Source organism: Tripterygium wilfordii, chromosome 23 (assembly GCF_013401445.1).
Source record: "Tripterygium wilfordii isolate XIE 37 chromosome 23, ASM1340144v1, whole genome shotgun sequence".
Classification (NCBI taxonomy): domain Eukaryota; kingdom Viridiplantae; phylum Streptophyta; class Magnoliopsida; order Celastrales; family Celastraceae; genus Tripterygium; species Tripterygium wilfordii.
In genome coordinates this window covers 4845549-4861554 of record NC_052254.1, presented here as the reverse complement: position 1 = coordinate 4861554, position 16006 = coordinate 4845549, and the positions used below count along the sequence as shown (strand labels likewise).

General features: G+C 36.1%; 2 protein-coding genes across 4 annotated transcripts; both read left to right on the top strand.

Annotated features, from left to right (window-relative positions):
- The first annotated feature begins 1391 nt into the window (after nucleotides 1-1391).
- Nucleotides 1392-11647, top strand: LOC119993284 (5'-nucleotidase domain-containing protein DDB_G0275467). 3 transcript variants are annotated; one of them, XM_038840338.1, is made up of 14 exons: nucleotides 1395-1675; nucleotides 1764-1806; nucleotides 1968-2177; nucleotides 2266-2402; nucleotides 2505-2654; nucleotides 2827-2928; nucleotides 3988-4152; nucleotides 4315-4425; nucleotides 5178-5275; nucleotides 5799-5922; nucleotides 6085-6174; nucleotides 8704-8748; nucleotides 9667-9987; nucleotides 11385-11647. In XM_038840338.1, exons 1-14 carry the CDS (start codon nucleotides 1640-1642, stop codon nucleotides 11412-11414), a joined length of 1662 nt encoding a protein of 553 aa, XP_038696266.1. In that variant the 5' UTR covers nucleotides 1395-1639; the 3' UTR covers nucleotides 11415-11647. The 3 variants fall into 3 exon arrangements, with proteins under 3 accessions (XP_038696265.1, XP_038696267.1, XP_038696266.1); XM_038840337.1 differs by having other exon boundaries at nucleotides 1392-1675; nucleotides 2266-2654; XM_038840339.1 differs by lacking the exon at nucleotides 2827-2928 and having other exon boundaries at nucleotides 1394-1675.
- A 1725-nt stretch (nucleotides 11648-13372) lies between these two features.
- On the top strand, nucleotides 13373-15116 carry LOC119993285 (cinnamoyl-CoA reductase-like SNL6). Its single transcript, XM_038840340.1, has 6 exons — nucleotides 13373-13563; nucleotides 13676-13833; nucleotides 13939-14127; nucleotides 14266-14419; nucleotides 14502-14694; nucleotides 14796-15116. The coding sequence occupies exons 1-6, from the start codon at nucleotides 13416-13418 to the stop codon at nucleotides 14878-14880; spliced, it is 927 nt and encodes a 308-aa protein (XP_038696268.1). The 5' UTR covers nucleotides 13373-13415; the 3' UTR covers nucleotides 14881-15116.
- Nucleotides 15117-16006: the final 890 nt, after the last annotated feature.

Below are 16006 nucleotides of genomic sequence, written 5' to 3'. Positions count from 1 at the left end.
AATTGACCTTATTTTTCCCGATTGTGGTCATGACTTTTTTCAGGTCAATATCCTCGATGTCAATCCATCAGTGTAGCTTGGGTTTTGTTTCTACATTTCATGCACTCCTTTTTGGTGGTTTGATTGCCAGAAGTGATGATGTTCAAATGGTGGTTTTTTGGTGATGACCAAAGGTGTGATTGCGGGGCTACAGTAACTTCTTAGAGAACAATTGGTCTTTTTTGTTTTTCGGGCATATATGTTTTGTTTTGCTTTCTATGTTTTTTTGTTTAATCTGACCTTGTTCGGTATAGTTCGGTGTAATTCGGTGTCATCCGGGGGTGTCTGACGACAATCGATTTTAGCGTTTGTGTTTTCCTACAATATGAATGACCCAACTAATGGTGATGATAGATGTCTCCCTTAGCCCAATAAAAGATTAATCACAAAATCATTGATGAGGTAGACAAAATTAACAATGCATTCATAGGGGTTTATGATATTATTGGAAAATTGTTGTGACAAGATATAACTTGTTGTATCCGCTTGTGTATAGAATCTATAGACTAATAACACTATTATTGACTTTACCTGTGGCAACTACAACCATAGAAAGGGTATTTTTAGGTATGAAGATTACTAAGTAACGATTGCAAAATCAACTAGGAGGTGAATGACTTAATGATTGTCAAGTTACATATATTAAGAAAGAAGTGTTTGATTGAATAGGAGAGCATGACAGAGTAATTAACACCTACTTATTAGGGAGTTATGGAGTGATTATATGGTTGATCCATTTAATTAACTAATAGCTTTTACGGACAATTAGTCACACACAAAAATGGGCCACAAGATGATTCAAGCCCACTCTACAGTCATTTGGGCAACAAGACGATTAAAGTCCACTTTGTGGCCTTTGGGCCACCCAGGCAAAGAAAAATGTGCCGATATTTACACATGTCCATGGACTCACGACGCATGTAAAGAGGCGGAGAACTTTTTTTGATGTTTGTATTCTTGAGATGTTATCCTATGTTCTTCAATTCAAGCATTTGAAAATCATTTTTAAATTCTTGCTTATAGATAGTTTTTGTAGAAAGAAGCCATTCATTTGTCGTAATTCGTAAGGTGACTCGAAATTTTTGTTGATAAGGGGAGTTCAACGTGGGTGTCGATTTAATAAGTGAGTTCGTGGTTAACAATTTAACATATTAGACAATGTGTAATTTTAAACACTTCGTTAATTACAATTTAGTAAATGAAAGATAGTTCAGATTATTTTATTAAATATTTAGTGCAAACTTATAAAATATAGATGTAAATTTATAAGGTTAAATAGGTGGTGTTAATTTAATAATCTACTTGATGTAAAATAAAATTTCTCCAAATGAAAACGTTTCCACTTATTGAGAGTGCCGTTGGCGGAAGCTTTTCAATTTTTTTGAAGATCTCCGGGCATATAAAAAACGGCGGCTGCGGGTCCTCGATCTCCGTAATTCCAATTCTCCGAGTCCGGGCCTCCGGGGCTTTGTAAACCACAACAACAAAAACCCTGTCCAGTCCAGCCCAAGAAGGCAAGAACAATTAAGACGTTTCGATTTTCATTTCCTTACGGAAACCCTAAATTCGGAATATGCAGGCCTGAAAGTTCTCTCTTTCCATGGCACCATTTCTAAGGCTTCGCACTTCCCTCAATGTCTCTCTCTCCTATTCAAACACTCACGGATGTGTATGTACACATGTATAATATTTAACTACTAATATTTTGTTTGACGTTCTTGCAGGTATTGCAGGGAACCATCATTTTTCGTTCCCGGACTCTAGGAGGTTTTGCTTTGTGTTCTCTGCTTCTTTGTACTTATATATGTCGACGTGAATTGATCTCCTAATTTTGCGAATCAAAGAAAGAAAAACCGTAGATGGAACTGCGTAATTGAGTGATTGAGAATAAGTTAAGAGTTATTGATCTTAGTCTTGATTGAATTAAGGTTTTGGACGAGGTGTGCGGAGCTATACTGCAATTTCATCCCCTGAGCAAGCCTTGTTAAAGCTTGAGGAGGAGATTAGGCGAATACAGACTGGTAAACTTTCTCAAGATGATGAAATAGTGCAGATTCGGCACCAATTCGATGCTGCCAAACAGAGTTTCCTCTCCATTCCGGAGGCACTGAAGGGTATACCCAAGATGAATCCAGAAGGTTCGGCGATGTTTGTGTCTTGTTTTGAGATTGAATAAGTTCTATTAAGTGTGTTATCTCTGAATTCTGCCATTGTGAATTGAGTCAGGTATATATGTCAATAAAAATCTGAGATTGGATAGTATTCAAGTTTATGGATTCGACTATGACTACACTTTGGCACATTACTCATCTGCCTTACAAAGTTTAATATATGATCTTGCTAAGGCGCATATGGTTAATGAGGTTGGTGTGGACCTACTTATGTTATTTGTTTTTCACTTCTCCTTTGTGGGATTTTGTTATAAATGTTCTCTGTTTAACTGCTTTGTGTTGATGCTGTTGCAGTTAAAATATCCTGAGATATGCATGAAATTTAAGTATGATCAGAGTTTTCCAATTAGAGGACTGTACTACGATAAGAAGAATGGATGCCTCTTGAAGTTGGATTTCTTTGGGTCGATTGAGCCAGATGGATGTTACTTTGGTCGTCGCAAGGTACTTAAGAACGTGTCAATTTTTCAATTAGTAGCATATGCATATTGTAGCTGTCTATGATTGGGACTGTTACGTAGAATACAAATTATCTTCAGTAGTTTGTATAATTTGAGTATTCAGTAGTGATCTAAACAGTCTAAATGAAAAATTACTTATATATCTTTTGTTACAGCTGAGCAAGGAAGAAATAGTGGAGATATATGGCACACGGCATATTGGCCGTGACCAGGCGCGTTGTCTTGCCGGCTTGATGGATTTTTTCTGTTTCAGTGAGGTTAATTTCACTCTCATTGATATTCGGCCATTTTTTTATGGAAATTACTTTAGCAGATTACGATCTGTATAATCACAGGATCAACCGTCTCTAGACATAGGGCACGATTTGCATGCACATAGAGGTACCGCAAATGCATATGAGAAACTTTGGTGTATCATTGTGTTTTTTCTTTTCTTTTTTCCAAATGGAATGCTAGCGTCCGTAATGTTTTAGAAACATTTGGCTTCTTAGATTTCTTCTCTAGATTTATTCCAGGCCATAAAGTACATCTGCACAAAAAGCAGAGACTATCGTTTTTGATGCTCTACAAGCTTTCTGGCCTGTGCATTCACTTTTGGACCAGTCCATTATTTTTGTAAAACGTGGCAAAATGTGAAGTCAATGAGCCAATTTTCAAGTGGGCTCTCTACAATTAAGTTTTGAAGCATTGTTTAACGATTTTCTGAGGGCCATCAAGATCATTGGTGTTTAGCTTTTTTGTACCTTGGTTTGGTTGCACCATTTTCCTTTCTTTCTCTTTTTTCGTGGCCTTAATTATAAATTTCTTGTGATCCGTTTCTCTGTGAACTTTGTTAGTCCCCCCCTTTAGTTCCTTTTGCATTAGAAAAAAAGTAACTAATTTTCTCGTATGTATTGATTAAAGAATGATTACTTCACATTTACACTATTTGGATCCTGATATTTTGTTTGTAGCACAATTCATTATATGTAACATTCACACAGTAAAGTCATTCCATGCAGTAAAGTCATTCCATACAGTTACCGGCCACTCTGAACCTATTTGTGACCTGGTAGTACCGGGTCTCGAATGTGCAATAATTTATTCATCAAATCACATATTTAAAGTGAAAACTGAAATGATAGGGAAGAATAAGCTACATTTGGTATGACAATATCTCCACCACCAATCTGTTAATGCATTGTGCACAAAGATAGACGACCAAGGGCTGTGCGCCACCATTACATTGTTTATGAAACTGTTGGTTTTTCCGTTCTATTCTCTGCCTCACCGTTCTTTTGAAAGAGAACTTGTTTGTCAATATTTTTGTTTTGTAGGCTTGTCTGATTTCAGATATTGTTCAATATTTTGTTGATGCTAAGCTGGAATTTGATGCATGCTACATCTATGAAGATGTTAATCGTGCAATTCAGCTTGTTCACCGCAGTGGTTTGGTCCACAGGGGAATTCTTTCTGATCCCCATAGGTATTTAGTAAAAAATGTAAGTTCTTAGTCTTTCATGATGATTTGTCCTTCAACACTTGAGGCGCTGGATTTTTAGTTGGAGATGAAAGCTCTTTTTAAATCTATCTATATCATTAATGCTAATATCAGCTCTCTGCTTGAGACATTTGATTTATGATTATGTGGATGAATATTTCAGGGTCAGGTTCTTCGCTTTCTCAGAATGCTAAGGGACAAGGGGAAAAAACTTTTTTTGATGACTAACTCTCCATATTATTTTGTGGATGGTGGGATGCGTTTTATGTTGGAGGTAATTATCTCTTTGTGATACCCATTGTAAGTTTAAGTTGGACATCTAAAATTACAAAACAAATTTTGCTCTATTGCATTGAACTTTTCCTTTTAGTATAAAGAATCTGAAGGCAGGCACCGAGGGGGGGAGCTACCTGAACAGTACAAGAGGGATATGTATATTTACCAAAAATAATTTACATCTTATTTTCTAATGTTTAAAATGAATTTAAAAAGAAGAATGTAGAATGTTTCTTATATTCTAATGTTCAACAGTGGTAGAATTGAGAATATAATTTCCTTTTTAGGATGTTCAAATGGAATCGAAAATATCAAATGCCGAAACAAAGTTAGGTGAATAGAAGGATCAACGATATAGGTTTTTTAAGAGGTGAGGCCTACAAATGGGGTGGGGGAGAGAAGAATGGACACATGAATCTCTTGTGACGTGTTATGAGCTAGATGCCAATTGAGTGTAGGCTATATTTTTTCAATGATGTAATAATTTATATCTGTAGATGGCTATGTCTGTCCTGCAGTGGTATTTGTGGTTTGTTTTGCATGAGAAGGGGCATTGTGTCCTTTGCATGTGCAGATTCAATTGTTTGAATGGATTGGGTGTGAATTGCTCACTAATTAGATTAAGGGTGAACATTTGGTGTTCTAATACTTAATAGATTTTCCTTGAGTATTATTAGTTTTGTTTTTTATTGTTATCATCATCTGTGGGGAAATATCAATTGCCTGACCTTGTCATCTTATGTTCATTAGGATTCTATCGGATATGGTAACTCTTGGAGGGAACTGTTTGATGTTGTGATTGCTAAAGCCAATAAGCCGGAGTTTTACACATCCGAGCATCCATTTCGGTTGGTATTTTGCAGTCATTGGTTTTTTCGTCTGTATGCATATGACTAAAAAAAGTGCTCTTTCTTATATTCAAAAAAAAACTAAAAAGGTGCTCCTAATGCTTCCCTCTCTCATCTTTTTATATCATTTTCCTCTTTTGGTCTTCTTCTTTCATATCTTGTATTGCAAATTTTGCAAGTAAGTTGTTGCTTGCTGTGTTTACAATGTCTTGTTTTACCCCATACGAAAATTGACGTGTAAAAGGGAACTGATCCCTCTTTTGGTTCTTGTTAAAGAGTGTAGAAGTTGTTTATTCCTATCTCAACTGTGGCTGCCATTTTGAAATCAAGATTTGTTTGAGAAATAGTTTCTAGTAATGCATTCTTTAGTAGGTAAAAGCTTCTTTGCAAATACATTCTATTGTCGAAGTTTACTTTGTGTATCCTCAATTTCCTCTTCACCTTGAGATGCATGTTTATGAGTGTTGTGCTAACGTTTTTTATCTTGCCTTTTTCTTTTTTTCCTTTTTTTATGTTGATGAAGCTGTTATGACACAAGGACGGACACTCTAGCTTTTACAAAGGTGGATGCATTTCATTCAGACAAAGTTTATTATCATGGATGCCTTAAATCCTTTCTCCAAATTACAAAATGGAAGGGTCCAGAGGTTTGTGCTATATGTTTTCATTTTATATTTTATTATGTAGTTTTCCTGCTTCACGGGTTTGTTTAGCAATTTTATAGTCTTAACAGATTCATCATTGGGTAAAAGTATGTCCTCCTTAAGCGTATGTATATTGAGAGACTTTGACTTCTCTTCTCTTTGTAGGTAATATATTTTGGGGATCATCTATTCAGCGATCTAAGGGGACCTTCGAAGGCTGGTTGGCGCACTGCGGCAATTATTCGAGAACTAGAAGTACGCCATTTTATATTCCCTGAGTCTCTGGTCAGATATATGTGTAGGGTCTTTTAGAATGCATTTATGGTTCTTGATATCAACATGAGTTTTTTGCCTTACTGGTAAAAGAAACTTCATGGCATTTCAAATAGCAAGATTGGCCTTTTCTTTGTGCTTTCTCAACTTGCTTATGCTGATTTGATAGAAATTATGAATGATGAACTAAAAACCATACATTTTGGAAATTCCATGTTAGTTTAATGAATATGGTTTGACTTTAAACATAATATTTGCTAATTATAACAGCTATTAGCTAGTACGTCCTTTTCATTGGTTTGCGCTTTGCACCTTCCCAGGGGAATTGGGTGGTCAGAGTTAAAAGTCTCGATCTTTGTGAGAAAAGGCTGATTAAGCTTTCACAATTATAATTTATTTTAGGCCTTAATTTGTGGCTGACAATGATTTTCAGCCCAGTTTTTTCCTCCGATCCTTGTTCAAATTCTTCTAAGGTTGTTTATATAATCTATTAATAATTATAGCTTTTACTTGCTTTATGTTTGGGAGATCAACCATGGGGAATTCATGCACTACTCTGCTCATGGGTGATGGGTCTCTATACATGGGTTGGATTGGGTGTCTCCAGTTCTCCATACATGTTGGATAACCATCTGAACCCAAAAACTTAAGCATCTAGGTTTTCAGTAGGTCTATTATGTGTATTAACCATTGAATATTCTCATAATGAACCAATGCGGGACATCTATCACATTTGTATCTCACCACTTTAGCTTGTTGCTTGTTGCTTGTTGCTCCAAGCTTTAAGCTCTCTTCCTATGCTATGTTCTTATTTCACTTGCTAATTATGATGAGGGTTAAGTTTCTTAACGAATTTTCACATGTTTTGCACAAGAAGAACTATCAGTTAACATTTTTTCCCATATGGCTTCCTGAGCGGAAAGAGCTACCTTGGTGAGGAAACTATACTTTCAACTTTTCAACTTTTCTTCCAATGAAATTCCTTCCTATCCCTTTCGGGTGCTTTTAAATAGAACGGGAATAGAAAGACTTTGCTTTGAAGGAGCCATCACTCAACATCAAGCTGTCTTCAAAGTTTTGGCTTCAGTTTATTTTTGTGGATTGCATCAAAGAACAAAGAACGAAGATCCAGCTCCATTCATGGCCTCTCTGTTTGAAAGTTGCATACCAAGCGATCTCGCTAAAGAAGAAATGAACACATTATCACACACCTTTTTCATTTGTTTTTCACTATTCCAAGATGTCATCTTTGGAAAATGAAGTTTCTTGATAGGATGTCCATGATCACACATCATTCAAATATTCGGTTGGTTCCCCCTTCCCACCTGAAGAGTGGTATCAGAGGCCTACTATTCCCTGCCATTTGTAACCTGTTTTTAATTGCCCCATTCGTCAGAGCTCCCTATTTACTTGGTGGTCCATCATCGTCCTCATGCTCATACTGAGACCCATGAATTTTATCCACAAGCGATCGTCCTTTGAAATCCACGACATGTATTTGTTTTTGCCATTTATTTCTATCATGGATCATACATTCATCCACTCTTATTAAATTCATATCATTTCTTGTAACTTCAAGCCATGTCTTTTTAGGTCTACCTCACTACCTCCTACTCTCTCCTATAAAAATTCTCTCATTCCTCCTCACTGCTGCACCGCTATCTCTACGTTAGACATGTCCATATCTCTTAACTGATTTTCTCGTAACTTATCTTCAATAGGTGCCACTCCTACCTTAGATTTAATGATCTCATTTCTTATCCTATCTTTCCTAGTGTGACCACACATCCAACGAAGCATTCGCATTTCTGCTACATGCATTTTTTTGGATATGTTGTCTCTTGATAGCCCAATACTCGGAACCATACATCATTGCAGGTGGAATAGCTTACCTATAGAATTTTCCCTTCAATTTAAAGGAATTCTCTGGTCGCATAACATCCCAGATGCACTTTTCCACTTATTTCACCCTTTTTAATCCTATTAACTATATCATCACCTATGTCACCATCTTCTTGGAAAATCGATCCAAGATATTTAAAAGCCTTACTTTTTGTTACTTCTTTCCCATCTAGTTTAATTGCTTTTTCATTCCCTATTATCCAAAAATTTATTTTTCTTATAATGGGTTTGAAATTCATGGGGTAATTTCTAGTTTGTAATATAATTGCTATTGCTACATTTTTCTTTTTCACTAACGATGAATCATTAGTGTTAGAAAAAGATGTGTGTATTTGGTGGTTATCTAATTAATTGTTCTTATAATTCTAACACTAATAAATGCTGTAGGACATCATGATGTATGATGCATATTGTAAACATTATTTGAAAATAACATGATATGATTTGGGCTTAAATTAATATTTTTTTCTCATATCATTCCTGATTGCTAGATTGGACCTTTGTTTTAAGGGTCTGTCTTTATTTTGTAATTATCTAGTTTATTCCTATTATAGTTGATTTTGTCCTTATGTCTTGTGACCATTTGGGTGTATTGTTTTATTATTACAGCATGAAATAGATATACAGAACGAAGATAGTTATCGTTTTGAACAGGTATGCTTCTAATTTTGCTCAAATATAGTATTTTTCTTCCTTAGTCTCTAATAAAATACTTTCCTAATCATATAAAAGTAAACAACTCCCATGCATTAGTCTCCCTTAGTGGACAGGGTTGGGGACATGCAAGATATGCGCAAACTTTAGCCTCACATAATATGTTGTGGGGAGACTTTTTTCAGGAATTAAACCTATAACCTCTAAGGTTGCACCCATGCAAATCTAACATTGGACCACATTTTCCTGATCATATATTGAAATAAAAAAATCCTAAAACTAGTAGATTAAGATCTTGATGTCTGCATTTTAATTGAAATAATTTGGAGTGAAAGAAAGAAATAGGTACATGCTTATCCCATGGACTAGCAAATGAACTGGTTGGAGTTGAATTGAGTGACTTCCTAGCAAAAAAGTGCTTGTGACCTAGTGGTAGCCAACTCCTTACACTTGCACAAGGTGTAAGGTTCAATTACCCTTCCTCAAAAAACTAAGAATATAACTCTTCAGTAAAAGTTAAAATAAAAGAAAAGGAATTCATAGCAGAGTCTGATAGCAGTGAAACATGTCAAATTTGCATTTTTGAGAGGCTTGGATATATTATTGTTAGCCATGCTTCTGTAACTCTCTTAAGAACAGCAGTTTTCCCTTTTTGTTTTATTTCTTCTTTTGACGCATCAACTGCGGATTTTCTTTTTGTTTTTCATTGTAATCCTCACCACTTCCATATGCTTGGAACTTTGTGAATAATATTGTTAGTTTTTCATTTTTACATGTTATCTTTTCAATCGGTATGTGTCAACTATGTGATGTGTGAAAAAAGAAAGCAATAATTACATGATTTTACCTTAAACTGACAACCTTTTTGATGATATTTCCCCCATCTGACCCCATCGAATACTCGGATCCTTGAAACAGGCGAAATTTCACATAATACAAGAACTGCTTGGTAAATTGCATGCGACTGTAGCCAGTAGCCAGGGAAGCAAAACATACCTCTTACTACTGGATGAGCTAAATGAAGAGAGGCAGAAGGCACGCCTAATGATGAAAAGCATGTTCAATAAAAACTTTGGAGCCACTTTCCTCACTGATACTGGTCAAGAATCTGCTTTCTCCTATCACATTCATCAGTATGCTGATGTTTATACGAGTAAGCCAGAAAACTTTTTGCTCTATCCACCTGAAGCATGGTTTCATGTGACCTATGATGTCAAGATCATGCCACATCATGTGAAGGTATGTCCAGCTACTTCTATAAGTACTTCTCCTTTTGTTTCGCTTTCTCCTTCATTTGCTACTAGGTCATATCTGCTGTAGTTCGAGACTTCGAGTTATCTGTCTTGGTTTTCTCATTTCCATCTGCATGATGAAGCGTTAAACTTTTTGAGTACTTGTCGTTTTCTATGATTGTGATGTAGTCAAGGTTTTTCACACTTCCACTGCAGTGCGAATATATTTGAAACAGAATATGGTATTACAATTTGTATTTTGTCAGTTTACATATCAAGAACTTAGATCTTTCTTGACGACTATTCGAGTGGCTGGCCGTAGTGATAATTTCTTTGATGTTATGTTCAATAGTCAATATTATTCGATGTTTCCGGCTGTTATCGATCCTTTGTTTTCAAACTCCTTGAAACAAATAACAAGAATTGATTTTTTGCTAAGAAACACAGGTAGAAGTTTCCTTTTATATTTCACTTTCACTATATAGGGGAACCTAAACTTACATTCAATTTGATGATGACTGATGAATCTCTAATCGTTGCTTGAAACTGTGTTTTTGGGTCATAATATACTGACCTAGTGACCTGTGATTATCCAAAGTGAAAATTTTTGTTATTATTTTATACCTATTTTATATTATTTTTTAGATACCTTAATTTGTAGAAATGTAATTATGAGTACTGGTGAAAGCTCCAATTTTGTGCATTTAAACCTCAAAGCCATAATGAACATCAGATGGCGATTATATATAATTCAATGAATTCTTTTTATTCTTTAGAAGGAGAAGAGATGCTAAATAGAGTATTCACAAATTTTTTATTTTTTTATTTTTCACTCTCATTATTAAGTGCTGGTATTTCTGTCATATATTTCAACCTATGACTCTTTCTTGATTTTATTATGTGCAGAGGTTCTGCTCTCATTATCTCTTTCCCCTCTTGCTATTATATCAGTCGATTCCTATCCGTATATTTGTGCATGTTTATGTGTGCAGATGTGTATGGCAGGGAGATATATTGTTCATGTAATACCTTATCTATACAAAATTAATGTTACATGGATTTTAACATGTGAACGCCACATTTATAACTGAGTCATTGAATTGTAATTAAGTTTAGCCCGTCTTTTCTTTTCCATCGCTTGTATTGTCTGGTTGCATCCCGTTTGCAGTTAAAATAATGGAATCAGTTGCCAAACTCTGAACTTTGACTTGGGCTCAGAGAAATGAATATTGCCTTCCTTTGTGTGATATTTGCTGAGTCTCAGGTTCTTTGAGTAGTTACAATTTTGTGTGACTTTACATATAATGGTCTAATGTGTTGTGGAAATGATCTCTATTTTATTTCTTCTGCTACTTCATCCTCATTTTGGTTTCAGCTACACTAAACCCTCGTTCTGCTTTTCAGGTTCCATCACGTTTTTTTGAAAATCGATAGATGAAAATCGTCGCTGAAGATAGTAAATTGGCCAGGCCAGGGTGTCTGCACTCATAATCAGACATGCCAATAGGGTTTTTGTCAAATTCTTTGTAAGTTGCGTCTCTGCTACTTCCACTTTGTAAATCTATGAGTTGCATTTTGCAGTTGCAAAATATAATTCTTACATGTACGTGTACATCAGAGATTACAATTTGAAAGCAAGAAAATAAAGATAAAGGAGATGGGCTAAACCTTTATGTGCTAGTGACAGAGAGGGAGAAAATTGTGCATAGGTTGAACACTTGAAGCCAAACTAAAACTTTCTACCCTTTCTTTTTTTCTTTTCTTTTTTTATAATCGAGGAACCACTCAGTTCAACATGTCTTTCAGACAGTTGAGTATACGTAAACCTCAGGCTATCAGAATCGTCCACACCACATTGACGATAGGTAAGATTGGACCGAAGCCCATGAGGTAGGGACCCGGAAGTGGACAAGCTTACGAAACCAGGATTTCACAAGAAAATATTTAAAATGATTGGTGTGAACTCCTCACCTAGGTCACCATTTTTCTTAATTATCCTCAACCATTACTTTCACGTAATTACAAGCCAGTGCTTTTGCTTCCTATCCCAGGTGAGTCTTACAATTATATCTTAATTGGTTAAAACTTGAACGAAAACGTTTCTGTTGCTGTCCAGGTTATGGAATGACCAGTCTTCTCTAGTCTTTTTCTTTGACTAACCCACCAATCCCCAAATTCCGGCCGTCCAACCCTTGACAGCATGCTCTTGTACAATACATCATTGATGGGGCTAAACCTTTATTGCTACTAATTGACATTGCAAATGGTTTATTAAAGTAAGTTTTGTTCTCAAAGTTGTCCATTGCCCATTGGGAAATAACCAATATATAAAAATATTTAGTTATTTTTGGTTTCTGCAAGTATTTAATGCAGTTTCAACATCTCGATCTCTACTCTTGGGTACTATCAACAAGCATGACCTCCAAAAAGGATAAAGATTTCAATAATTGGGATCTCAATTATCCCAATTACTAGGATGTACATTCATGATTTAATGTGTATGTGATGGGCTCAACATGCACATTAAATTCTAGGCATAAACCTTAACAACTAAGATAACCGAAATCTCATTTGCTCGGATCCGTAAGACTAAGAGTTCTAGCTCATCAAAACAGCATATTAATGAACTGAAATTTGTACTATTAATCCTCTTTGTAGCAGTAAAGCCCAAACCACATATGGACAAAAAGAGACCACTTTGGGGCCTCATGCACCACCATGTTTGTTTGGTTGAGTTTTAACTTTGCCTAACCCAACAGCTTCTTCTCTACAACCTCACGTTGTTCATCTACTTAAAATTAAGAGTGGCAAAATTCTCTCCGGTTTGGATGACCGAATTTATTCGACTTGGATTAAACTAAGTTTAAACATAAGTGATATGTTCGAAATACAGGTCTAAACACAAAATTTTATACAGTTTAAAACTTAGAGTGGGTTCAAACACAAAAAATCTTGTTCAATTTACTTGTTCATACTCTAATCTGGATTAGATTATTGTTCAGCTTACTTGTTCGGATTTAAATCAATCCGATATATTAATATTTCGTAAACAAGTGTTGTTGTCCAACTCGAAATAGATTTTTTTTTCGAACGCTACTTAAAATCATAAAAACAACTTTTAAACAAAAAAACAAACACAAACTATGTGTGTTGCGTCTAAAATTGCACAAACACACTCTTGACACACACATATTATCCTGATTTTTTGGTACTTCAAAACCTTTCTTTAATTGAGTTTGAATGAAATAATTAAGTTTGAATGAGAAGGCAAACATGAGGTTAAGTAGATGAGAGAACGTGTAACGAATATTAGTTCACCAACTCTTCTTTATTAACTTCTCATCTAACACATATTCTCTCACGACACACTATATAAATGTTGTAGAGCTAGAAAATCATTAAAGGGGGAGGAGTTAAGGCAAACGAGAAAAAAAAATGAAGGGAAAGGAAGCAAAAAGTGCAAGGCTTGATCAGGAAAAGCCTGCAGTTTGTGTTCTTGATGCATCGACCTATGTGGGGTTTTGGATTGTCAGGGGATTACTAAGTAGAGGATACACAGTTCATGCAGCTCTTCAAAAGAATGGCAAGTCGTGAACTTTTCCCTCTTTTTTGTGGTACCCTTTTGAGAACTCTTCCAGGTGTTTGAAGATATGAATATGAGAGTTTGTGTTTTGGGTTTTTTCTTTTTTTTGCAGGAGACACTGATTTGGTGAAGAAAATGAGGGAGATGGAGAATGTGGAGGAGGGATTGGTGATGTTTGGTGTGGATTGTTTGGATTATCAAAGCATTCTGACTGCCTTGAAGGGCTGTTCCGCTGTTTTCTGCTGTTTGGATAGTCTAGATGGATATGATGTGAGTTAATTAAACAAAGCCCAAATCTTGCTCATTGAACATAAAATTTGTGATTGCTTTTATCAATTCTGTTGCTAATAGCAAACAATTTCATTATTTGGGTAGGAGAAAATGGTGGATTTTGAAGTTAGAGCAGCAATTAATGTAGTGGAGGCCTGTGCACAAACTGAGACACTAGAGAAGATTGTGTTTAGTTCTTCTTTAGCAGCATCTATATGGAGAGAAGATATTGGTTCCGAGAAGGCTGTAGATGAGAGTTCCTGGAGTAATCAAGAATTCTGCAGGAAACTTGAGGTCTGATCATTCTCCATATTCTGCAGTTTATTTATTTGTTGTCTACTCTCTTTGTTTGTTTCTGTTTTAGACAAGCTGAAGTACTTCTGTTACTTAATGCTACTTTCTAACATTTAATGTTCTGTTCTCAAATCAAAGCTGTGGCATGCCCTGGCGAAAACACTCTCCGAACAGGCAGCTTGGGCTTTAGCGATGGACCGTATGGTTAACATGGTTTCTGTCAATGCCGCGCTAGTTCTAGGACCTGGTGTCACTCAGCAGAACCCTCAATCAACTATGTCGTATCTGAAAGGTAACACCGATGTGTGTAATGAAATTTATTTACCTTCTTCTGAGTTAACACACATGGAACATAATCTTGAAGTTAAAAACAGGTGCAGCAGAAATGTATGAAAATGGAGTCCTTGCCTTTGTAGATGTGAACTTCCTTGCTGATGTTCATATACGAGCCTTCGAGGACACCTCAACGAGCGGGCGATACTTTTGCTTCAATCACATAGTGAATACTGATGAAGAAGTTATTAATCTGGCAGAAAGCCTAAGCCCCTTGATATCTTTACCACCTAGGTGAGAGTTTTAAGTACTTGACCCCCAATTAAGAATCCTAATTAACAATGCTAATCTTGAAATTAATTTTGACTGAATATTGTTGTTTTATTGGGATGCAGATATGAACGCAAAGGAAGTGAGGTATTTGCTGAGAGGTTGAGGACCAAGAAGCTCAACAAGCTTGTTGAGGGCACTGCCTGTTAGAATGTCAATGTCATTCAACCAGTGATCATCGGCCGGCCGATGATGATGGATGAAAGAAATCATTGATAATTTGTGAATCAGAAACCATTGGACAAAATAAAAATTATTGAAGTTTGATTGAATGATTAGGCGTAAGGTCTATTTGCTAGTAAATTGAAGGAAAACAAACATGTATAAGTAAGAAAATATTTCCATAATAATATTTCATATGGTAATACATTTTTAAGAGTTTACAACCTTTTTTACGAATCACAAGTAGCCCAGATGTCACTCGTGTGTTCTATCTTATAGAGGTCTCGAGTTCGAACCTTCCCCCATCCCTTTCCCCGTTGGGCTTACTAACACTACATAACTATATTACATCTGCGGAACGACCATGAATACGGTATATGCCATGAAAATCAGTCCAGAAACCACCAAGACAGTGAGACAAAAAAAGGCTACAGAACTCAACAGATTCTTTGCAATACTGTAATAACCCTCCTCTTGAGATTGAGACTCGCTGGTGGTTTTGATGATTTCATGATGTTCAATCCATGGGAATAGAATTGCTTGAGCCGAGGGATTGAAGAAGTCTTGTATTCCATGAACAATGATGTTTCCATCATTGTTGACGTTCCAATCAATGATCTTGACAAGGTTGAGTTCAGCCTTGAAGTCCGATTCTGAATTAAGATGAGGTACTCGACTAGTCGACACAAGAGAATTCCCCCGGAAGGAGTGTATTGATTCCTGAATACAAGCTAAGAGTTTCTGCTCTCAACTCTAGATCATCTCTTACAAGATAATAGGGTGTAATGTGGTATGCAAGGAACGTCGGAGGAGGTGGCTGCACCTTCCTCAAACAGGTGAAGGCAATGTCAGTTGGGCAAAATATGGTAAAACTAGTCGAGTTTTGGTTTGATATTAGACTAGTTAGAGAGAGTTATTCAGAATTGATGACATCGCCTTGTAACCCTTCTCTTCAAAAGCAGCAACGATTCCAGAAACAATAACTTCATCACCGGAGTCTTCCCGGCTTGCTTTCGGAGTGAATGGTAGTGCTGAAATCAAGAAGAAAACAAAAGGAAGAAACTTTATCTTGCTAGCGGCCATGAAATAAGAGAATTCTGTGTGTGAATCAATG